This window comes from Melanerpes formicivorus, unplaced genomic scaffold (assembly GCF_026170545.1).
Source record: "Melanerpes formicivorus ecotype bairdi unplaced genomic scaffold, bMelFor1.0.p_v2 SCAF_1, whole genome shotgun sequence".
NCBI lineage: Eukaryota > Metazoa > Chordata > Aves > Piciformes > Picidae > Melanerpes > Melanerpes formicivorus.
In genome coordinates this window covers 61,887,830-61,913,304 of record NW_027142353.1, presented here as the reverse complement: position 1 = coordinate 61,913,304, position 25,475 = coordinate 61,887,830, and the positions used below count along the sequence as shown (strand labels likewise).

The window sequence follows — 25,475 nt, the reverse complement described above, 5'->3', positions numbered from 1 at the left end:
GTCTCTTGAGTATTGGCCTAGATTCTAAAATGTGGAGTGGGTGGATTGTTGCTTTATCAGCCACAGCTGTCTACTTTTCCATTTGCAATTTGTATTTAATGAAAATTTATAACATAAAAATTAAGAGATTTTAAAAACAGACAAAATGTATTTTCACTTGAAAATATATCTATTTAAATAGAATAGAATTAACCAGGTTGGAAAAGACCTTGAGATCATCGACTCCAACCTGTCATCCCACACCATCTAATCAACTAAACCATGGCACCAAGCACCCCATCCAGTCTCTTCCTAAACACCTCCAGTGATGGTGACTCCACCACCTCCCTGGGCAGCCCATTCCAATGGCCAATCTCTCTTTCTGTGAAGAACTTCTTCACAGTATCACAGGATCACCAAGGTTGGAAGAGACCTCAAAGATCATCAAGTCCAACCTGTCACCACAGACCGCATGACTAGACCATGGCACCAAGTGCCACATCCAATCCCCTCTTGAACCCCTTCAGGGATGGTGACTCCACCTGGACAGCCCATTCCAATGGGAAACGACTCTCTCAGTGAAGAACTTTCTCCTCACCTTGAGCCTAAACTTTCCCTGGTGCAGCTTGAGACTGTGTCCTCTCGTTCTGGTGCTGGTTGCCATGAGAGTGGTGAAGCCCTGGAACAGGTTGTCCAAGGAAGTGGTTGGGGTGCCGTCCCTGGAGGTGTTTAAGACCAGGGTGGATGAGGCTCTGGCCAGCCTGATGTAGTGTGGGGTGTCCCTGCCCATGGCAGGGGGGTTGGAACTAGATGATCCTTGTGGTCCCTTCCAACCCTCACTGATACTGTGATACTCCAATCTCCTAACTAAATGATTATGGACACACTGATTAAAAACTGTTGGTTCAAGCCATTTACTGCAGGTCTGTGTAAATGAACCAGTTAATTGTATATGCAAAGTCTCTTTTCATAAATTCAGCTAAATGCATTCTTTCTGTTAGAAGTTAGTATGATTAGCTGGCTAACTGACTGAAACCAGTTGCTGAAGCTATATTTTCCCCCTACACTTTAATGAAATTCTAATTTGCATCCAAAAGAAAACAGATCTAAATTAAGGGTAAATAAATCAGTCCTCTGTGGTAAATAGGAAATGTAATTTATTGTGTTCTTCCATAACACAGAAGAATTAAGGCTTAGAATACATGTGTTAATTGGTGGAATTGCTTAAGAGAGTGTGCAGTGTATTTCTGCTGGTGAAAAGAACCATTTGTGGTTTTAAAAATCCACAGTTAATAGAAGGGAAAAAACAATACAACCAAACACCTACCACCCCTTCTGCTGGAAATCAACAAAGAGGCAAAAAAAGAAAGAAATTCACAGTTTCTAATTAAATTAAGGGATTGTTCTTGATAATTTGAATCAGCCAACTGTAATCTGTGTGACAAGAAGGATTCAGGAGGGGTGCATCCTGACCCTGCACAGCTGCTAGAATCCTGCTGTCCTCCTGAGCCATGATTAAAAGGACATTCACCTCCAAACTTCATTGCCAGTTCACAGAAGAACTGAACTTCTGGAGTACTTTGAGGCACAGAGGATTTTTTCAGTCTCAGCAGAAAACTGTACCTCTGCTCTTCTGTTACGTCCTTTCTAGTCTAACTCTCGCCCCCAGTGTGGGGAGGCTTACATTCCACATGTGAAAAACCAGTCTCAAAGTTGTTGATTGGACTCTTGAAGAATCTCAAAGAGTATTTAAGAGAAATAGAGAAAGTGGCCATGGCACAGAGCAGGACAAGGCACAAGAGGACACAGTCTCAAGCTGCGCCAGGAGAGGTTCAGACTGGATGTCAGGAAGAAATTCTTCATAGAGAGAGTGACTGCCCATTGCTATGTGCTGCCTGGGGAGGTGGTGGAGTCACCATCATTGGAGGTGTTTAGGAGGAGACTTGATGGGGTGCTTGGTGCCATGGTTTGGTTGATTAGATGGTGTTGGATGATAGGTTGGACTCGATGATCTTGAAGGTCTCTTCCAACCTGGTTTACTCTATTCTATTCTAAGACTTTGAGGAATCAGAGTATAGAATCCTGTTCCCTGCACAAGGTCTCAGTTCTTCATTCAGCTAGTCAGAGACACCTTCTCCCTTGCTCTTTCATGCTCAAAATAAGACTCCACTCTGAATTTCAGCATCCTTTATCACATTTTTAGAAAGGCAACTGCATTCTCTTATCCTACAGGGATTACTTCAGAGTTGTGCTCACAAATGCTGCATACTGCCACACCAAACAACACTTAAATCATGAGGCTTTTTACATGGGTATAAATTGATCTAATATTCTTACTCTGTTATGTGTTGGGGTTTTCTTCAACAGACTTGTGGAAAATGAGGATCTCTTTCTCCATTGCTGCTCTTTCTTCTGTGGTGTATTTAATGTAGTAGCACAATGGCCAGTGAGGTGGATTGCAAACTGGCTTGACAACAGAGCTCAAAGGGTTATCATCAGTGGCACAGAGTCAACTTGGAGGCCTGTGGCCAGTGGTGTTCCCCAGGGGTTGGTATTTGGTCCAGTTTTGTTCACTATCTTTATCAACAACCTGGATGAGGGGACCCTCAGCAAGTTTGCTGATGATACAAAACTGGGAGGGTTGGCTGACATCCTGATGGGCTGTGCAGCCATCCAACATGACCTGGACAGGCTGGAGAGCTGGGTGCAGGCAAACCTCATGAAATTAAATAAGTGCAAGGTCCTACATCTGGGGAGGAATAACAACAGGCACCAGTACAGGTTAGGGGCTGCCCTACTTGAAAGCAGCTCTATGGAGAAAGACCTTGGAGCGTTGGTGGACAGCAAGTTCACAGTATCACAGTATAACTAAGGTTGGAAATGACCTCGAGGATCATCGAGTGCAACCTATCAACACAGACCCCATGACTAGACCATGGCACCAAGTGCTACGTCCAATCCCCTCTTGAACGCCTCCAGGGATGGGGACTCCACCACCTCCCTGGGCAGCACATTCCAATGACGAATTACTCGCTCGGTGAAGAACTTCCTCCTCACCTCATGTCTAAACCTCCCCTGGCGCAGCAATGTGCCCTTGTGGCCGAGACAGCCAATACTATCGTGGGATACATCAAGAAGGATGTATCCAGCAGGTCTAGGGAAGTTCTTCTACTTCTCTATGCTGCCTTGGTGAGACCACACCTGGAATACTGCATCCAATTTTGGGCTCCCCAGTTCAAGAAAGAGAACTGCTGTAGAGAATCCAATGGACAACCATGAGGATGATTAGGGGACTTCAGCATCTGCCCTATGAAGAAAGACTGAGAGATCTGGGACAGTTTAGTCCTGAGAAGAGTAGACTGAGAGGGAATCTCGTCAATGTGTATAAATATCTGAGGCGTGGGTGTTGTCAAGTGGAGGCGCCAAGGTCTTTTCAGTGGTGCACAGTAATATGACAAGGAACAGCAGGTTCAAACTTGAACATAGAAGATTTCACCTCAACATGAGGAGAAACTGCTTTACAGTGAGGGTAACAGAGCACTGGAGCAGGCTGCCCAGAGAGGTTGTGGAGAACCCTTCTCTGGAGACTTTCAAAACCCATCTGGATGCATTCCTGTGTGGATTCCTAGGCGATCCTGCTTTGGCAGGGGGATTGGACACCATAATATCTTGAGGTCCCTTCCAACCTCTAATATACTGTGACAAAAATAGATCTGTTGTATGAGCATTACTCAAATGACATTGAGGTGTGGGTCTTTATTCACACCTATGACAGAGTTGCATTTCTGTTCTAGATAGAAAATCATTTGTTTGGGACACTTAGATGTATCAGTGTAGGTTTCCCTTCATCCACCAGCTTGTTCTGTCTATGCAGCAGGTCCTTCAGGGGCCTGGGAATATGCAAACTTGCACTTTCTTACCATTATATTTTGGCAAAGCAAGTATAAAATAGCTCTGTTCCAAAGTGTAGTGTTAATGTGTCTCAGTATAGAGAACCATCTTTCTCCTAAATGAACCAGCTTCGTTATTTCAGGATCTTTCATCCTACAGTAGCTACCACATAACCATTATATATATTATATATGTATATTATAACCACATAACCATTTGTTCCTATGGAATTTGCCATTGGGTTGGTGTCAGATGGTTGTTTTGATGAGATGATCATCCTTACCTAGGAAGTAAACTAAGAGCTAAGAGTAAACTGGCTGAGCTTAACACCACTGGGGAGGCATGACTCTTCACCCCAAAGTGATAGTTTGTGTTCCTTTATCAGTGTTGTAGGAGAGAGTCTGAAAATAGATGCTTTCAAAACAAATCACTGCTGCCATTAACCCCAGACTGTTTCCTTCTTTTTCTAACTGTAAACAGCACAGCTTCCAGTTCTGTGCATTAATCTAAGAACTTTCTCATAACACTTCTTCAGAGCAGTGTCGTGGTCCCGTTGCAATGACGTGGGACATCAGCTATGCTGAGTGTGCTGCTGGCAAGCTGAAATTAACAGTGTTGGTGGATTGGTTGGCCCAGATGGGAGAGAGAGTCCCTAAGACTGTTTTGAAAAAGAAATCACTGCTTAAGAAAGAGGTATTTTTATCTGCTGCTTTTAAAATAACACAGTGGGCATGTGACTTTACGAGCTAGTCTCTCTGAATTGCTTATTTGAATGGCATTATGGGTTTGCCTTTTCTTTGCTGTGTTGCACAAAGGAAAGGAGATAGATGCTCACCGTCTATGATCTCATCATCCACATTTTAGTTTAGTGATGTACTGGGGTAATCCTGAAATGCACTTCATTTGTGAGGCAATCCAGCATAGGAAAGGAAGTAAGGAGAACCTGAAAAGGCAGTATGCCTCCATGGGGAGAAGAGAAAGGCAGTGCTGATGAGAAGGCTGTGCAGCAGCATCAGTTGCAGGATGACAAGAAGCCAGCTGCTCAGAGAATGGGTGCTGGCTCCTCAGAGAGACTGGGGCATGGACAAAGAGTAGCAGCAATGGCATGATAGGGGCAGTGGTGGAGGCCAAGACCATTAGTGCACTACATTTCTAAAAATTGGATGTTGTTTTTGTAGTTGAGAAGTTCACTGCTCTGACTGCTTTACTGCTGAGTGCAAAGATCATGCTAGAAAAGCTTTCATGCCTGTAACAGCTCCACACTGTTTACACTCCCCGTAACTGAATACTGGATCTTTAGAGTTTCTGTGCATTTATGTTAGTAACTACAGAGACAAGGCTGTCTCCTCTGTCCTTAGTATGAGAACTATTTCTCACTCTTGGCATAGCATTGGATGGCCCAGATTAGTTGACACAATTACTGAACTTGAAAGTCCAACTTCTAGCTGTCTAAATGTGTGTGAAGCTGAGAGATGTGTTTGTGCTTAGCCCAAGGTATTGATGTGGAAGATTAGGTGAAATTTTGAGCTGCCTTTTCCCATTGAGTAAGGCCAGTTATGCTCTATGGTAAATGTTGCTTTTCTTCTGTCTCCACAGGCTGTGTTGTTTGCAGTAGAGTAAAGTAGAGTAGAGTAGAATAGAATAGAATAGAATAGAATAGAGTAGAATAGAGTAGAATAGAATAGAATAGAAGTGAAGTGAAGTGAAGTGAAGTGAAGTGAAGTGAAGTGAAGTGAAGTGAAGTGAAGTGAAGTGAAGTGAAGTGAAGTGAAGTGAAGTGAAGTAGAAGGGAGGTTGTAGACAGGCGGATGATGGTCTCTTCTCCCAGGCAGCCAGCACCAGAACAAGAGGACACAGTCTCAGGCTGCACCAGGGGAGGTTCAGGTTGGATGTTAGGAAGAAGTTCTATACAGAAAGAGTGATTGCACTATGGAATGGGCTGCCCGGGGAGGTGGTGGAGTCACCGTCATTGAAAGTGTTCAGGAGGAGACTTGATGGGGTGCTTGGTGCCATGGGTTAGCTGTTTGGGTGGGTTGGATTGGTTGATGGGTTGGACACGATGATCTTGAAGGTCTCTTCCAGCCTGGTTTGGTTTATTCTAATAAAGGTTTATTCTAGAATAAACCAGGTTGGAAGACACCTTCAAGATCATTGTGTCTGGGCTATTATTCAACACTATCTAATCAACTAAACCGTGGCACCAAGAATCCCATCAAGTGTCCTCCTAAACACCTCCAATGATGGTGACTCCACCACCTCCCCAGGCAGCCCATTCCAATGGGCAATCACTCTATGAAGAATTTCTTCCTAACATCCAGTCTAAACCTCCCCTGGTGCAGCTTGAGACTGTGTCCTCTTGTTCTGGTGCTGGTTGCCTGGGAGAAGAGACCAACCCCCACCTATATGCAACCTCCCTTCAGATACTTGTAGATGGCAATAAGGTCTGCCCTAAGCCTCCTCTTCTTCAGGCTAAGCAACCCCAGCTCCCTCAGCCTCTCCTCACAGGGCTTGTGCTCCAAACCCCTCCCCAGCTTTGTTGCCCTTCTCTGGACTCGTTCCAGCAACTCATCTTTGCTAAACTGAGGGGCCCAGAACTGGACACAGGACTCAAGGTGTGGCCTAACCAGTGCGGTGTACAGGGGGAGAATGACCTCCTTGCTCCTGCTGGCCACACTGTTCTTGATACAGGCCAGGATGCCACTGGCCTTCTTGGCTGCCTGAGCACACTGCTGAGTCAGCTGCAACCCACCAGACCTATGCAATAGTGATATATTTGTCTTTTCCTGTAAACCTTCTTATTTTTTTGTTTGCCCCTCTTTGTCACCTGAACTGAACTGAATTTGGTGTGTATGGTAATGAAGCAGAAAGAATAAAAGGCAGGTTTGGGGTTTTTCGGTGAACTTTAGGAAGATTTGCAAGCTCATATTGGAGCTAGGTAATGAGGCAAAAAAGTGCAACTACTTTCTGCTCATGTAGAGGACTCCCTTCCTCTCTGAATTCCTAAAGCTCATGGGTAGCTTTTTAAAGAATCACTTAAAGTCACAAGATTGTGTACAGAAACAGAAAGACCTTCTTGCTGTATGATAAAATAGAGAATTGAGAAAACAATCCTAAACCCATCTCAGAGAAGAGCTTAAAAGGACAGTTTTCTGCCGGTAAGCATCTCAGTGTTATGTAATATGGTTATATCCTAAGTAAGATATTCCAGCAAAACTACTTGATATTTAGTAGACAGTAAAAACAATAAAATGACTTTATGTGTGTAGCCTTAGGAGTCCTGCTGTTTGGGCAGGGATTTAGCAGATTCCCAGACATCGAGCAGCATGGAATCCACAGATGCCAAATAAACTCGAGACAGCTCTGCAGCTGAATAACAGGCAATCCAATGTGTCCTGCTTTGCAACCTGCCAGTGTTGGCAGTTTGCATGTCTTTTCACAGCACTGCTGGGAACTTTTAATACTTTTTTTTCCATTTCAAGAGAATTTTTTTTTTTTTGAGAGAGAGAAACACTCTACAAACACATTTGTTCAGTGAATAGGAATTGCTTCCTAATTTTAACAGAATTTTAGGTCCCACAGAAATGGTGAAACTTTTCTGCTTTTCTTTGTTTGCTTGCTTTTTGTCTCCTCTGGAGAGTCTGGAATAAGTTGCCCAGGGAGGTTGTAGATGTCTCCTCCCTGGGGTTGTTCCCGGCCAGGTTGGATGAGGCCTTGAGCAGCTGAGTCCTGTTGAATCACAGAGTCACCAAGGTTGGAAGAGACCTCAAAGATACAATACAACAGAACAGAACAGAATAGAATAGAATAGAGCAGACCAGGTTGGAAGAGACCTTCAAGATCATCATGTCCAACCTATCATCCAACCTAATCAACTAATCCAGGCAACCAATCACCCTATCAAGTCTCCTCCTGAACACCTCCAGTGACAGTGACTCCACCACCTCCTCAGGCAGGCCATTCCAATGGGCAATCACTCTCTCCGTGTAAAACTTCCTCCTAACATACAGCCTTAACCTCCCCTGGTGCAGCCTGAGACTGTGTCCTCTTGTTGTGGTACTGGTTGCATGGGAGAAGAGACCAACCTCTGCCTGTCTACAACCTCCCTTAAGGGAGTCATCAAGTCCAACCTGTCACCACAGACCTCATGACTAAACCATGGCACCAAGTGCCACATCCAGTCCCCTCTTGAATACCTCCAGGGAAGGTGACTCCACCACCTCCCTGGGCAGCCCATTCCAATGGCTAATGACTCTCTGAGTAAAGAACTTTCTTCTCACCTCAAGCCTAAACTTCCCCCTGGTGCAGCTTGAGATTGTGTCCTCTAGTTGAGAGGCATCCCTGCCCATATCAGGGAGGTTGAAGTAGACAATCTCTGAGGTTTCATCCAATCTAAGCCATTCTATGATTCTGTGATTTATTTTCTTCTGCACAGATCTGATAGGATTATATAGGGAAGCATTAGGAAATGGCTGTAGGACTCCCCTCTTTCAGGAAGCACTTTTGGAAGTACCTGATATTTGGATCAGTGAAGGCACTGCAAAAGGAAAAGAACATTTTCTTCAGAAGTTTATGAACTTGAAATCAAATTATCTCTTTCAAGGTTATCAGTATTTTACACAGATGTGAACCTCCGTCCTAAAGTTCAATTAGTTTGGGGTTGTTTAAAGTATGTTCTCATTTTACACATATCTTACCCACTTTTAATTGAGGTAATTTTTTTAACTGCCACTTTTTAATATCTGTCTTCATATCTTTCATGCTGCTAAAGACTCTTGTATTCTCAGGTTATTGCCTTGCTATACTTCATAGTTACAATATGTTCTTTTCATTATAATTGTGTCTTATACTGTATTCTTTACTGGATATTCATGTTTTGCATATGCTTGTTCTTTTATTAGCAAGGAATTGATATAAAGATTTATATTCTAGAGCTTCAATTTGGAAATGTTTGCAGTACCATTTATGAGTAGCATAAATCATAATGTATTACTAGATTAAACCTATTTAATATTCAGCAGCAATGATTTCTTTGTAACATTGTAAACTATGATATAGAATAGACTAGACTAGACTAGAATAGAATAGACCTTTGAGATCATCGAGTCCAACCTATCATCCAACACCATCTCATCAACTAAACCATGGCACCAAGTGCCCCAGTGATCCTTTCTTCTCCCATTCAGAATTTAACCTATTGTGTGGCTGCTGGGTTCATCCAAATAGAGAGTGGTTGCCCATTGGAATGGGCTGCCTGGGGAGGTGATGGAGTCACCATCATGGCAGGTGTTCAGGAGGAGACTTGATGGGGTGCTTGGTGCCATGGCTTAGTTGTTTAGGTGGGTTGGATTGGTTGATGGGTTGAATGCGATGATCTTGAAGGTCTCGTCCAACCTGGTCTATTCTATTCTATTCTATTCTATTCTATTCTATTCTATTCTATTCTATTCTATTCTATTCTATTCTATTGTAATAGGTGAGAAATCAAGGGACTTAAAGGGTGTCATTTATATCTTGTTAGCAAATGAGGTGGAACAAAGCAGCAAAGGGCAACAAATTTGGGGAGGGGTCTCAAGCACAGGCCCTATGAGAAGAGGCTGAGGGAGCTGGGGTTGCTTAGCCTGGAGAAGAAGAGGCTCAGGGCAGATCTTCTTGCTGTCTACAACTACCTGAAGGGAGATTGTAGCCATGTTGGTGTTGGTCTCGTCTGCCAGGCAACCAGCAACAGAACAAGAGGACACAGTCTCAAGCTATGCCAGGGGAGGTTTAGGCTGGATGTTAGGAAGAAATTCTTCGTAGAGAGAGTGATTTGCCATTGGAATGTGCTGCCCAGGGAGGTGGTGGAGTCACCATCACTGGAGGTGTTTAGGAAGAGACTGGATGGGGTGCTTGGTGCCATGGTTTACTTGATTAGATAGTGTTGGATGATAGGCTGGACGTGATGATCTCAAAGGTCTTTTCCAACCTGGTCTGGTCTGGTCTATTCTATTCTATTCTATTCTATTCTATTCTATTCTATTCTATTCTATTCTATTCTATTCTATTCTACTTTACTCTATATTCTGTTCTATTCTATTCTATTAGCATGTTGAAGTTTTAATATGAATTTTAATACAATTATAGTTGGACTTAGTAGTCTTCATGTAATTTCCAATATGAAACAGATTAAAAACATTTTATATAGGGACAGATGTAAGATTTAGCTAAGAGATGCTAATAGACAAGTATAGCACCAAAAAGTCATTGCAAATAGAAACAATGGAAAGACATGAGAAAGGTGGCAAAGACTTTTCATGAAAAATGGAAGGGAATAATATATGCAGTAGTTCTGAAGATACATGTAAGAATTCTAACATAAAATGCTGCACACAAAGGAGTGGCAAACTTTGCCGATTAAAAATAAACTGGAAAAAGACCTGATTGCTTGATGTCCCCACTGAAAAGACAAGTCAGCTCCAAAATGTAGCTCTTTCTACTTTACATCCAAAAAATGCAACTTGTGGTTAAACTTTGCAGGAATCATGCCAGTGAGTTGTTGCATGTGATTAGTTACAGCATGGGGTCTGACTCTTTCTGAATGACAAAAAAAGGAAACTTGGCTCAAGTCGTTGAGTTAATCATTGGTGTCTCCTCTTTTCACAGCTATGGATATCTATGAAACCAGAAGGATAGGACAGCAGCTTTTGAGTTAAACTTCTAACTGGCATGTCTGTAATTAGTTGTGTCTTGAGCAAAATTTATATCTGAAAAGATAGTTTTCTGGGTTTGGAGATTGTCTATCAGTCTTGAAATAAAGCTGTAGAGGAAAATGAAACAGAGAGAACAAAACCAGGCATTAAACTTGGATCCTGTATTATGTGACGTGACCTTGTCTAGGAGGTACTGGAAGTTAGTAAGGCTCCATTGCATGCTGGAAGCCAAGCCTTTGCTTAAGAGCTTTTCTAATGGGTTTTTAGAAACTTGAAGCATGTAAAAATGTAAATATTTTTTAACTGATTTAAGACTTAGTGACCTGAGAACAGTTAAACAACTACAGAGAGACTTCTATGGTGCTTAAAGTCTGCAGAACTTGGGTCTATGTAAAAGGTATTCTTTGTAAACTTCCGGCACCCTCATGGTTATCTCATGCAATTTTCTGTCAAAATATCATCTAGGACATATCAAAATTATTGAATTTTTACAGGGCAAAAAGGATGAAGATCACTTCAGGAAAGATGTGCAAGGAAGAAGGGTATCATCAGGCTAATAACAAAACAGAAAGAGTGATTGCGCTATGGAATGGGCTGCCCGGGGAGGTGGTGGAGTCGCCGTCATTGAAGGTGTTCAGGAGGAGACTTGATGGGGTGCTTGGTGCCATGGGTTAGCTGTTTGGGTGGGTTGGATTGGTTAATGGGTTGGACACGATGATCTTGAAGGTCTCTACCAACCTGGTTTGGTTTATTCTAATTAAGGTTTATTCTAAAACCCATAGGGCAGAAGCCAGGAATAGCATCTTGTAATGACCATGTACCTTCTGCTTTCTGTCATTGTTGGTTCTATCTATTCTGCTAACAATAGAGCATGAGCTTGTAGGCTGAACATGAGCCTGCAGTGTGCCCAGGCAGCCAAGAGGGCCAGTGGCATCCTGGCCTGCATCAGGAACAGTGTGGCCAGCAGGAGCAGGGAGGTCATTCTGCCCCTGTACACTGCACTGCTTAGGCCACACCTCGAGTCCTGTGTCCAGTTCTGGGCCCCTCAGTTTAGGAAGGATTTTGACTTGCTGGTATGAGTCCAGAGAAAGGCAACAAAGTTGGTGAGGGGTTTGGAACACAAGCCCTATGAGGAGAGGCTGAGGGAGCTGGGGTTGCTTAGCCTGGAGAGGAGGAGACTCAGGGGTGACCTTATTGCTCGCTACAACTACCTGAAGGGAGGTTGTAGACAGGCAGATGTTGGTCTCTTCTCCCAGGCAGCCAGTACTAGAACAAGAGGACACAGTCTGAGGCTGTGCCAGGGGAGGTTTAGGCTGGATGTTAGGAAGAAGCTCTATACAGAGAGAGTGATTGGCCATTGGAATGGGCTTTGAGAAGATAGTTTTGCATGGAAATTTTCTTTGTATACTTCTTGGCACATGGAATATCAGAACTCTTAGTCTCACAGGCACAAACTGCTGGGACCAGGAGTCAGATGATTGGGCAACAGCTGTGTATAAAAGAGTGTTTAGAAGTTTTCAGAAGGAAAGGCTAAAGCTGGAATGAAATAACTCTGTGACTTCACTTAGGATGAGTCTGTGTGCTGTGAGTCACTGGCTGAGTGTGAGGTGAGAGTTATCTTGGCATAAACTAAAGCATTTCTGCCCTTCCAGAAAATGAATCACCTGCTCTGAGTGCATCTTTTTTTAATTATTATTAGTTTTATAAAGCAAAATGTTTTCAGACATTCAAATATGTGGGTTTCACTGGAATAGCAGAGGACCTTTCAAGTAAAGGACACTCTCTCACCTGTGAAAGCCAGTTTATTTTAGACTTTTCTCAGAAATAAGCCCCAGTGATCAGTATAGTGCCAGAAACTGTCCTCCTGGCATTGCAATCTTATTCCCAGAAGTATAATTCACTAAAGACACTAACACAGTCAAAACTGCCAAGTGCTCTTTATTCTTGGTCTGCTTGTGTTTATTCTCCTTACTTTGTCCCTTTCTAGCTTCTGAGAGAGAGATTTTCTTGTGTTAAATCTGATAAAAAATAGAATGTGCTGTCCCTGGAGGCACTGTGCTTGTGCCACCTGTTGTCTTGGTATCAAGGAAGCTCCAGATTGTTAGTTTTATCTTTAATTAAATTGGAATCAAAACTGTGAAGGTAGTAGTTGAACAGATCTTTTAAAACAGAGAAGTGCAGTCTAAAAGGAGGTGGTCAGTGATGGCAGAACACCAAGAGAGCCTTCAAATTCTGTGTGTCCTCACTGGATGTTGCTATAGAGATCTTCATGAAGTTTCACATGAGATACAAGATGCCTTGCAACCACAATTAATTTATTTGATGATTAATTTTATCATTTAGTTTCTGTATTTTCCTTTTTGCACAGAAAGTTGTCCGCTGGAAATACAGTTCTATACAGAGAGAGTGATTGCCTATTGGAATGGGCTGCCTGGGGAGGTGGTGGAGTCACCATCATTGGAGGTGTTCAGGAGGAGACTTGATGGGGTGCTTAGTGCCATGGTTTAGTTGTTTAGGTGGGTTGGATTGGTTGATGGGTTGGACACGATGATCTTGAAGGTCTCTGCCAACCTGGTCTATTCTATTCTATTCTGTTCTGTTCTGTTCTATTCTATTCTATTCTATTCTATTCTATTCTATTCTATTCTATTCTATTCTATTCTATTCTATTCAGCAATGTCTAGGGAAAAAGAGGCCAGCAAAGTAATCACTGCAGTTCTGAAGATGACCTAATCTTCCTGTATCATGCCCAGTAACCAGGTTTTTCACCACTAATAATTTATGCACATCTTGAGTTTTCTTTGTTCTCTCCAAATACTCAACTTTTTAATCATTAGGAAGGCTCATTAGCACTTACCTAAGATTGTAAAAGTCACTGACAGAGAGTTGCTCCTAATTAGAGGATATATAACTTTGCAATGAAAATGTACATTTTATCATTAATAATACTCTGATTGAATAATTACCTCAATTTCTTCTTGAGTGGCCTGAAACTTGGCACGTCGTTAAAGATGGAAAACCTTTGGTGAGGGAAGTGTCTTTTTGTTAGATTTCTGATTTACATTTCAGAATAGCCAGTTAAAAACTTTTTGAGGAATACATTGTGGATTAGCTCACAGCAAATAACATGTTTCTTCGTTTTCTCGTAGCAGTAGAATGTTTTTGTGTTACAGAATCACAGAATGGTAGGGGTTGGAAGGGACCTCTGGAGATCATTTAGTCCAACCCCCCCCCTTGCCAAAGCAGGTTCACCTAGTGCAGGACACAGGAACATGTCCAGGTGGGTTTTGAAAGTCTCCAGAGAAGGAGACTCCACATGTGTTACCACGTGTTAAAGCAGTCTTACGGCAGAAATGTGAGAATTGTCTGCACACGAGCAGAAAAACTTAAGAGGAGCAAGGAAAGAAAAAGGATAACTCTTTGAAATGAGACAAACTTAAATATTCAGAAGCATCAAACATTATTGGAAACAGAATTTTGGGCCAATTTCTTTTTGCCCACACATGCTTTTACATAATCCTCATGCTTTAACAATGTGGATGGAAAATAACCATATTAGTCTTAAATGCAAATATCATCATCCTGTTTGTTGTGTTCCCCTACCTGAAGGGTGGTTGTAGCCAGGAAGGGGTTGGACTCTTCTCTCTAGCAACCAGCACCAGAACAAGAGGACACAGTCTCAAGCTGCGCCAGGGGAAGTTTAGGCTGGAGGTGAGGAGAAAGTTCTTCACTGAGAGAGTTGTTCATCATTGAAATGGGCTGCCCAGGGAGGTGGTGGAGTCACCATCCCTGGAGGTATCACAGTATCACTTAGGTTGGAAAGGACCTCGAGGATCATCGAGTCCAACCTATCAACACAGACCCCATGACTAGACCATGGCACCAAGTGCCACGTCCAATCTCCCCTTGAACGCCTCCAGGGTCGATGACTCAACCACCTCCCTGGGCAACCCATTCCAATGACGAATGACTCACTGGGTGAAGAACTTCCTCCTCACCTCGAGTCTAAACCTCCTAAAGGTCTAAAGGTGTTCAAGAGGGGATTGGACATGGCACTTGGTGCCATGGTCTAGGCATGAGGTCTGTGGTGACAGGTTGGACTCGATGATCTTTGAGGTCTCTTCCAACCTTGATGATACTGTGATACTGTGATACCTCTTCCCAAGTGTTTTTATTGAACAGTGTGACAGATATCTGTAACACTTGAGGAAGATGATTTTGCATTAAAAGTCTGCTTAGTGAGATGCTATATACATTAGCATGGAGAAGAAGAGGCTCAGGGGAGACCTTATTGCTCTCTACAACTTCCTCGAAGGAGGTTGTAGTGAGGTGGGGGTTGGCCTCTTCTCCCAGGCAACCAGCACCAGAACAAGAGGACACAGTCTCAAGCTGCGCCAGGGGAAGTTTAGGCTTAAGGTGAGGAGAAAGTTCTTCACAGAAAGAGTGGTTGGCCATTGTAATGTGGTGCCCAGGAAGGTGGTGGAGTCACTGGCCCAGGAGGTGTTTAAAAAAGGATTGGATGTGGCACTTAGAGCCACAATTTAATTGTCAGGAGGTGTTGGGTATTAGGTAGTACGTTAGACTTGATGATCTCTGAGGTCTTTTCCAACCTGGTTGATTCTGTGATTCTGTGATAAAACCTCTATTATGGGAAACTATGTGAGTCTGTTGTATAGATTTATTATTTAGAGGAAAACTCCTGCTATTACTGTACTTAATAGTTAAATCAGTCCTCCCAGTATCTTCAGGCCCAGTTCCGAATTAAAATGTAAGAACACCAGAATCAACAGAAATGGCTTTATAACCAGGCACGTAGTGGTAGCTATTCTTTATGCTGACTGTGATATTTAATCAAATACTTTATTTGGCAATGTTTTGTTTTTCAGGATGGGAAGAAGAAGTTTGACAAGGAGAGTGAAAAATATTATTCCATCCTAGAGAAGCACTTAAATTTGTCAGCAAAGAAGAAAGAGTCTCATTTGCAAGACGTAAGCGCTAAACACACTCCTACAGAGTTTCACATTTGCTTAGAGACCACGATAACAAACTCTTTTCAAACCATGCTGTATTTTGTCAATATAAAATTGCAGTGTTTTCTTGCAGTCCCACTTGCTGTGAATATCAATTCTTGAGCAGGATTAACATGACCCTCATGAGACACTGTTCTGCACGTCCAACTTTGTGTATGTCAAGTACAGCCTGTGTTTATCGATGACGACAACAGAATTATATTGCTACAACAAAAACGTGGCATTTATAAGGTCTCTGTGGAATATTTGAAAGTCAGATAATTAATTGCTTTTTCACTACTTTATTATTCAATGAAATTATGCTTCAGTTTCACATGAATTTTAAGCTGTGAGACTGAACTGACGTGATTTTAATGTGGCTTCTTTACGCTCCTTTTTAACCTCTCCTTCACCTCATTGTAAAATCCTGACCTGAACTTCAGCTTTGAAGGGTCTGTATGGCTAAATCTTTGCCTTTTAAAGGAAAAAACAAACCATGAAAACTTTAACAGGAGGATTCCAGGGCTTTTCAATATGTTGGTAGAAATGACTATGATTTGTCTTTGAGGCAAATTAGTATAAAGCTAACAATCTGCTATCAGTGGCACTTTTAGGATTTGGGCCAGAAGTAGTTACATTTGTTTTGATGGAATTGCTCTTGTCAAAGTGACTCTTAAATCATGGGGATTAGTTTGCAGACAGAGTTCTCACAGATGTGGCCATCACTGAGTCACAAATTGCAGGAGCTGATTTTCCCCCCCATATTTTCCAGTAATCATAGAATCAATAAGGTTGGAAAAGACCTCAGAGACCATCAAGTCCAACCTGTCACCCAACACCTCATGACTACTAAACCATGGTAGCAAGTGCTATGTCCAGTCCCCTTTTAAACACCTCCAGGGATGGGGCCTCAACCACCTCCCTGGACAACCCATTCCAGGGCATCACCACTCTCATGGGGAAGAACTTCCTCTTCACATCCAGCCTGAATCTCCCCACCTCCAGCTTCATTCCATTCCCCCTAGTCCTATCACTACCTGAGAGCCTGAGAAGTCCCTCCCCAGCCTTCTTGTAGGCCCCCTTCAGATACTGGAAGGCCACAATTAGGTCACCTTGGAGCCTTCTCTTCTCCAGACTGAACAGCCCCAACTCTTTCAGTCTGTCCACATAGGAGAGGTGCTCCAGCCCTCTGATCATGCTTGTGGCCCTTCTCTGGACATGTTCCAGCATGTTCACACAAATTCATAAGCTTCCACAGAAGGTATATTTTGGACAGTTTTATTTGGTCCCTGTACACTGGCAGTGATTATGACCTTAATTTAAGAAGCCATCCATATTTGAGATGACACATGGTTGTTGTAAATATCACTATTGCTATAGTCTGCTTCAGTGCTGTTCAGAATCGAGATGGGTTTAACTGAATGTTTAAACACCTTTTCTATGTCAAAACCTGAAAGAGCTTATTTCTAAAACTAGATGCTATTATTTGCTTACAATTAAATGTGAGAGCTGAAGTCTGACTGACTTGCTTATTGGTGGCACTTGTGTGAGCAAGGGCTTGCTGGATCATATCCCAATGTGGTGGCACTTGGTTCTGATCAGCTATGTAGCATTTCCTTTAGGATACATTTTTTTGTAAGATAAAACTATGAACAGTGCATGAAAGACAACAGGCATCAATTGCTCTATGTGAATGGCACATGGCAGAGTTAATTTGATGGCAGAGTGCTTGCTTATTGGAATTTTTGAGTGCTTGATTTCTACTTCATAATAGTAGTTTGTGTACTTAATTTGTCAGGTTTTTTTAGTCATTGGAAAGAGATGCTGGTACTGAATCATTTAAATCACATGATAGAGGCCCATGATTTGAGCAGTGTTAGAGCACTGTGCTCAGTTAGTGGATCAATGTTGTTAGGAGTCTGTGCACTCTCATCATGATAATACCATGTTGATTATATGTGGTGCTATTGATGGGGGGCCTACAGGAAGGCTGGGGAAGGACTTCTCAGGATCTCAGGTAGTGATAGGACTAGGGGGAATGGAATGAAGCTGGAGGTGGGGAGATTCAGGCTAGATGTGAGGAGGAGGTTCTTCACCATGAGAGTGGTGAAGCCCTGGAATGGGTTGTCCAGGGAGGTGGTCGAGGCCCCATCCCTGGAGGTGTTTAAGCCCAGGCTGGACAAGGCTCTGGCCAGCCTGGTCCAGTGTGGGGTGTCCCTGTCCATGGCAGGGGGGTTGGAACTAGATGATCCTTGTGGTCCCTTCCAACCCTGACTGATACTATGATACTATGATACCAAGTCCTGACTGAAGGAAAAGACTTTTAGCAATTGTGCAGTTCAAAGTCCTAAACCTCTTTCATGATGTTTGCAGGTTTAATGTTTACCATCAAGGCCGGACAGTATCTGGCTTTTCCAGTCTTCCCATATTTGTTATTTTTAATGCCAGAAGTGTACTAGAGAATATACAGAAGTATATAACTCACATCAAAATATCTGAGCTGGACTCACTCATATTGTCAATACTTGATAAACTTTCTTTTTGACCTAAAACTAAAACCTAACTAATGCAGCCCAAAGGGATTTGCTTGAGAAAATGATTTATTAGGAAGAAGGATGAATTAAAATGAAGCCTGCATCTCTTCTTTAAGCATTATCTTCATACTGCACTGCTTGCCTGCTAGGTCCCTCTCCCATGGCTTGTTTAAATGGAGGATAAAAGCTGATTACTCTTTATCAGCTGATAAGAGTTAATTCTTCAGCTATTTAGGCAGAAGGCGCTGTTTTGGTACTGTATCTTCATGTCAGGTGGTATTATTCAAGCACTTCTGACAAGTATTGCCTTGGAATTGTGGCCCTTGAAAATTAAAACATGAAAAATAATTGATTTATGACCTTAAGGACTTAAATATGTTTATATTCCAAGAGCATGTGATTCATACTCTGAAATAATGTGTTGCAAGATGTCATTGTTAAAGACAGTATACTTCAGAAGGAAAATATCTTGGGAAAGTGTTTGAAGCTGAGACATAGATATGATCTCAGTGCATGTGATACTCAAACATTGCCATAGAAATAATGTTCTTTTTGTCCCTCCTTAACTACTGTTGTGATTTTTTTCTATTTCTTTTTCTAAATTTGCCTTTCTTTTTTTTTTCCCCTCCAGGCTCCCCTAAAAAATAGGGTATTAAAGTGCAAAAAGGAAAGGGAAACCAAAAAGGAGTGGGGAAAAGGCATGATACTAAAATGTACAATGTTAGCTTCTTAAACTTGGGTTTAGCTATTTTAAGGAGGTATTCTAATCTTCTGAAATCCCATGAACCTTGTAAAGTAATCTTGTAGAAGATCTGTTTGTTAAGGGCAAAACTGGTTTTTAAAGCAATCAAGGGTAAACTAATGATGTTGACTTGCTGGAATGAGTCCAGAGAAGGGCAGCAAAGTTGGTGAGGGTTTGGAACACAAGCACTAAGAGGAAAGACTGAGGGAGCTGGGGTTGCTTAGCCTGGAGAAGAAGGAGACTCAGGGGTGACCTTATTACTCTCTACAACTACCTGAAGGGAGGTTGTAGACAGGCAGATGTTGGTCTCTTCTCCCAGGCAGCCAGCACCAGAACAAGAGGACACAGTCTCAGGCTGCGCCAGAGGAGGTTTAGGTTGGATGTTAGGAAGAAGTTCTATACAGAGAGAGTGACTGCCCATTGGAATGGGCTGCCTGGGGAGGTGGTGGAGTCACCGTCATTGGAGGTGTTCAGGAGGAGACTTGATGGGGTGCTTGGTGCCATGGGTTAGTTGTTTAGGTGGGTTGGATTGGTTGATGGGTTGGACGCAATGATCTTGAAGGTGTCTTGCAACGATCTTGAAGGTGTCTTGCAACCTGGTTTATTCTATTCTATTCTAATGCTGCCTGTATTTCATTTTGTCTCTTAGGCAGATACACAGATTGACAGAGAGCATCAAAACTTCTATGAAGCATCATTAGAATATGTTTTTAAAATCCAAGAAGTGCAAGAGAAAAAGAAATTTGAATTTGTAGAACCTGTAAGTTTTATTTTCTCTTCTCTTCCAAATGCATGCATTTAAAGCTGAAGATTTCATTTAAAAGATGGGTTGGTTTTTTTTAACTCCCTCTTGAAATTGTGATTGCAAGTTCTTTGTATATAGACAGAGATTAAGATCTCGGCTTGGGCACTTTCCATGTTTATTAAATGATTATGTAAAAGTATCATATCTACTGTGAAGTGAAATGTCTGTTGACTTGGAGAGTACATAGCATTCTAATGGGACAGCGTGTACTGGTGTGTCTGTGAAACACATAAGGATGTTTCCTAATACCATGGTTTCATGGCCGAAATTTTGAGCCAGGTTTTGGATTTAAATATTCCATGTGGGCAGGGTACACATGTATTTTTCCAAGTTATATATGATATAAAGTGAAAAATCAGATTTTTCTCTGTGATAGGTAATTTTATTGTCTCCATCAGTGGAACAATCTGTCTTTAGGTTACCTTGCACAGAAAAGAACACGTGTATTTGTATGCGATAAAAAAGGGAAGATGAAGTTGTGTTTCAGAGTTCATATTTAGATCTAGGATTTTCTCTTGAACTGTGTTTCTGCCCCCCAACCCTATCTTGTGGATTAGTCAGTACCAAAAGGATGTGCTAGCATATTTGTGTGGCATATTTGTAGTATTACTACTGTTCGTGTTACATAGGACTAGCTTGCCAGTTGTGTTGTATGGTTAGTACCTGTAGCCCTTGACAGGGAACTTCCAGTGTCATCTGTCCCTTCCCATTAAGGGCACTGAGAATAGGAGAATGTCTGTTATGAAAGAGGAACGTGACAAGTATAACTTTTTCTGTCTCCACACCATCTTCCAGCTTCCTTGTAACTAACCAAAGCAGCAGTCTTGACGGAAACAGGTTGAGTTACATCTCTAACACCCAATGTCACCAAGAAGAGCTTCTCAGATACCTCCCTTCCATGTATAGTGAGTGTTTGACACTGATGCAAACTAATGAACCTGGGATTCAGCAAGCAGTACTTGCAGAAATCCTATCTTTATGGCATACAGCTGCCAAATCTTAGAGACTAAAACTTTGCTCGGATTCCTAAATAAGAACATTTTTTTACCTGTCACAGATTAATCCAGAGTGTCTCTCTCTGTCTACTTCTGCAAAACTCTCACATCCTGGAAAACTCTAGCAATCTTGACCTGGCTCTGACCCTGGTATAGGAGACTTTATGCTTCTTTAAAGTAATAGAAACTTCATGTATTAAGAAGACATTGCACATCAAGAAATATTGTTGTGCAATGTTATGCAGTTAAAATAGGGCATCTTTCATCCTGTGTGCTAGACACAGAGCAAAAATCACTTTGGGGTTATGTATTTGTGTTGGAGATATTACACTTCATCCTTTTGTCCAAGATCATTCCCCATACTCAGCCATCACAGCACCAGCAATGAATGATCAAAATGAGAGTGTGATTTATCAGTTCTGCAGTACTGACATGAGCAAGCAAATAGGGGAGGTTAGTGGCAAATTCAGGCTTGTAGACGTGGGGAGTTTTGTCATCAGATGCACAAATCTAGTAGGCAAGAATTACTTTTTGAGTCAATCTAATACCATCCTGTGTCAGATTAGAGGGCATTTTATTTTAGCTCAGTGTGCTGTTTGTTGCACACAGATGTTCCAGGTGAAGGTATGAGAAATACTCTGGTGACTGGGTTAATGATAGCCTTTGCAGCCAGTGTCTTTTGAGTCCAGGTGAGAATTTTTTATAAGCAATCTGAATATAAGTAGAGCTGAAATTACTACATCAGTTAAAAGTTTGAGCCTTCAGAATTCCTAAGTTTGTTTCTAGTCTGTTTCATAGAGCATGCTGAAATAAAAGCATTTACTAAAAGCCATAAGGCAAAGCAAGCCAAGTAAATTGTAATACTCATTAATAGCACCATGAGACAAAGAAAAAGAGAATCTTCAAAATAGATGTTTGCTTATGCAAGTGATGTTGGAAATGGGAGTATATCCTCCTAGATGCAAGTAGATAAGGAAAAACCCTAACCCTTTAAAATCACCTGTCATAAGAATTGCCATATTATTCACTTACTTCTGTCTGCTCTGTGGATGTGCAGATGTTAGAAGATGCCTGGTGTGGTGTCTGTACAAGGCATTCCTCCTCAGGAGCTCTGCTGGTTGTGAGGCATTCAAGTGCATGTCTCTGTTTTATCAGTTTGGTGTAATGTCTCCATATAATTCTCAGTCTGACATGTCACTAATAGACTCTTTGAAGGAGAGTTTGACAAACTAAAAGAAAGGCTATCAGAGCAGTGAAGGAGGAAATTGTAATGCCCATGTAGAAGAAAGATAGGTTCATGACGTGGGAATAGAACTGGAAAAGCAACTTACTTGCTGGAGCTGCTTCCAAGATCTTCATTTTGTCTATACCGAGAGATAAGGATGGTCTGGGAACCAGAATGGGAGAAGTACATGGCCTATGAGGAGCCTCTGAGGCAGCTGGGGTTGTTCAGTCCAGAGAAGAGGAGGCTGAGGGGAGACCTCATGACTCTCTATAACTACCTGAAGGGAGGTTGGAGCGAGGAGGGGGCGGCCTCTTCTCCTTGGTGACAAGCAGCAGGACTAGAGGAAATGGTGTCAAGCTGCACCAGGGGAGGCTCAGGCTGGATGCTAGGAAGTATTTCTTCACAAGCAGGGTTATCAAATATTGGAAAGGCCTGCCCAGGGCTGTGGTGGAGTCTCCATCCCTGCAGGTGTTTAAGCAGTGTGTGGACATGGTGCTTAGGGACATGGTTTAGGATTGACCCTAAACTGGGTTGAACTGGATGATCTTTGAGGTCTCTTCCAACCAGATGTTGTCTGTGATTCTGTGTAGTAGCCTATCAAATATTGCCACATTTGTTACACACAGGACAGCAGGACAGTGGAAGTTGGTAATAGTGGAACATGTTCTTTCCAGATGGAGGGGGTGGAGAGATTTTAAGGTACAAAATGCTAAAAACTCATACTCTGAGTAGGAGATTATAATATTTAGAGTAGTTTTTTGCAGCTGCTTCTCAGGCCCTGGATTTCTCTGCTGTACTCTGCCTCTTGTTTCAAGGAGTCACTAATGTGTACTCACACGAGTAACCAGCAGCTGTCTATTTGTGATCTGCCCAAGTCCTGATTTTTAGCAAGGCAAAAAAACAACCCCAAAGCCTTTCATTCAGATAATGAATTTAAACATTTTCACATGAACAAATTAGTGATAAAATTCACTTTGCAGCAAGTTAAAACAACAACACATAGTAAGTGACAATAATTTCTCACCCCAGCATTGCCCCTCTGGGCCCAGGGAAGCTGGTTCCAGCCAGTGTCACTTTCTGAGAGTGTCATGCTTGTTAATAGAATCACAGATGCCTTCTTAGAGCTCCCCTGTGTCCCTCAGTGATGCCAGGACTCCCTTAGCCTATAGAAATCAGGGAACAGGGTTCATAAGGAGCAAGGTATCTGAAATGTGAGGAGTGGTCCATTAAATGTCACAGAAGCCCACAAGTGTTTATTTTAAGGGAAAGAAAAATGCCCTATAACTGCATGCAGTTCCATGAGACTTCACTGTGGACATTAAACCCAATTTCCCCTTTCTTGGATTTTCTATGTTATTAACTGTATTAACTTTCATCTGATGAGTAAGTGCTATCTACTTAAAAATAAAATGAAAATAGGGAGACAGGGACTTCTGGCTGATGTGCTGCAGGCCAAAGGTTAAATTCCTCCCCTATCCAAAACCTAAATACAATCTTCTTCCTGTGAGAATGAAATGACCAGGCACTCTTGAGGTCACCAGCTCTACATAAAAATAAATAAAGTCCCAAGAAGTAGTTGGATTTCGTTTCAGGTTCTGTGTTGAAATCCTCATCACAGTGGGGTATTGAGTAGCATTTTATTAGGGAGCTCAGACCTCACTCTGTATTGATGTGACTGATTAGATAACTCAGAATGAGGCAAATGCAAGGTACTTGTGGAAATGAAACACTGTTGATATAAACACATCAGGCATTGTGTGTGGTGTTTGAGATACCAAATGACCTCTTTACATGTGAAAGCCATGTTGAAATACATTCTGAACATTTTATTTGGGGGGGGAACCAAAATGAAACAAAACACTGTTCTTTTTTTCCTTTATTATTTAATATAAACCTCTTTAAAATGATGAGCCCACCCATAGCAGCAGTACCACTTCTAACACCAGCAACAAGAAAACCCCACTGGGATCATAAGCCTAGGGCAAAAGTCCTTGGCTTTTAGATCTCTTCTGTGCAATGCTATTGCTGTACCTGTCCTGATGGAAGTGGTTGTGAAGCTGCCTTAACAGCACAGACCCATTGGGAACAAGGTGTCTTTTGATCCCTGTTCTTCCACCTATAGTTACACATGCATAGAAGCAAATTCCATCCTCAGTGTCAGTTGTTTCAACACAAAACTTGAATAAGCTGGTCTAAGACCTGCATAAAATAAGCATATTTTTACTTGTCTTTTATTCCTATTTTTCTAAGTGCTGAGAGAATATTTGACTAGGAGAACATTAAGGCAAGATCCTCTGCAATGCTCAACTACCAGAATAACTGCAGAGTACTTTAACTAAAATGCATTCAGATTTTTCTCAGGGCTTTTGTGCCCTTTCTTCATTTTCTGATTAATTCAGCTTTGCTGCCATCTTGTGTTAAGTATTCTCCTTGCCAGTATTTTTCCAGGTACTCTATAAAGTGCTTTGCATGGTGGAAAATTGTTTTCTTCAAGTGTTGAAGCTGAAGTTTAAACAGTTTATAGTACATTCTCCTCAAATGCCCTTTAAACTGATCTTTGAAGTTCAGGCATAAGCTGACATACTGCAACTTTCTCCCAGTAGGTCTTTTAGTGTAATTTTCACATGCTTTAAGATTCTGGTCTGGCAGTAGTTTTGCTGAGTGCTTGTGTTAGGCCTGCAGTGTTTCTTTAGCTGAAAGGGGTGAGTTTGGCAACAGGCTTCCACTTAGGTATTAAATTAATCTACGTCCTTTTGACTGAGCCAAGTCAGACTGAGCACAGGAATTCTGCTGCCATATCTGAAGGAGCTGTAGTTGGGGACCCTGACACATAACTAGTTCTACACTGTGATCATGGGCTTTGCACAGATGGAGCCAGAGCATAGTTATAATTTACTTACTTTATACATTACTGATGAAAGGGAAGATTAGGTTTTTTTTTCCTTGTCTTTCACATTGTAAACCATCTAACTTTTTCTGTTTACCTAATTGGAGCTTTGTAAGATAAATTGTTGAGTTGGGACCTTCCTCTGAACCACTTGAATAACAAGTAAGAGACTTTCAGGGCCAGAGGTGAGGCTGAGGGAGCTGGGGTTGCTTAGCCTGGAGAAGAGGAGGCTCAGAGAAGACCTTACTGCCATCTACAACTACTTGAAGAGAGGTTGCAGCCAGGTGGGGGTTGGTCTCTTCTCCCAGGCAACCTGTGACAGAACAAGAGGACACAGTCTCAAGCTTCGCTAGGGGAGGTTTAGGCTGGAGGTCAGGAAGAAGTTCTTCACAGAAAGAGTGATTTGCCATTGGAATGTGCTGCCCAGGGAGGTGGTGGAGTCATCGTCACTGGAGGTGTTTAAGAAGAGACTGGACAAGGCGCTTAGTGCCATGGTTTAGTTGATTAGATGGTGTTGGGTGATAGGTTGGACTCAATGATCTCAAAGGTCTTTTCCAACCTGGTTAATTCTGTTCTGTTCTGTACATCCTTAGCTGAGAAAATTATTTCATCTGGACACATAAAGCTGAGAAAATTTACATGAGCTGTGGAGCCCTTCACTTGACTGTTGTCTTCATTGTTTGTTTGTTGTGAGACACAGGAATTTGCACCCATTTTAGAGG

The 25,475-nt window shown here is 42.1% G+C and overlaps 1 protein-coding gene across 2 annotated transcripts in view; it reads left to right on the top strand.

Annotated features, from left to right (window-relative positions):
• Positions 1-25,475, top strand: part of ARHGAP42 (Rho GTPase activating protein 42) — a 196,435-nt gene that overhangs the window by 115,839 nt on the left and 55,121 nt on the right. For both annotated transcript variants that reach the window (XM_068145259.1, XM_068145268.1), the window contains exons 5-6: positions 15,443-15,544; positions 19,491-19,601. In XM_068145259.1, the coding sequence (XP_068001360.1) occupies positions 15,443-15,544; positions 19,491-19,601 (213 nt within the window). The remainder of the gene's footprint in view (positions 1-15,442; positions 15,545-19,490; positions 19,602-25,475) is intronic.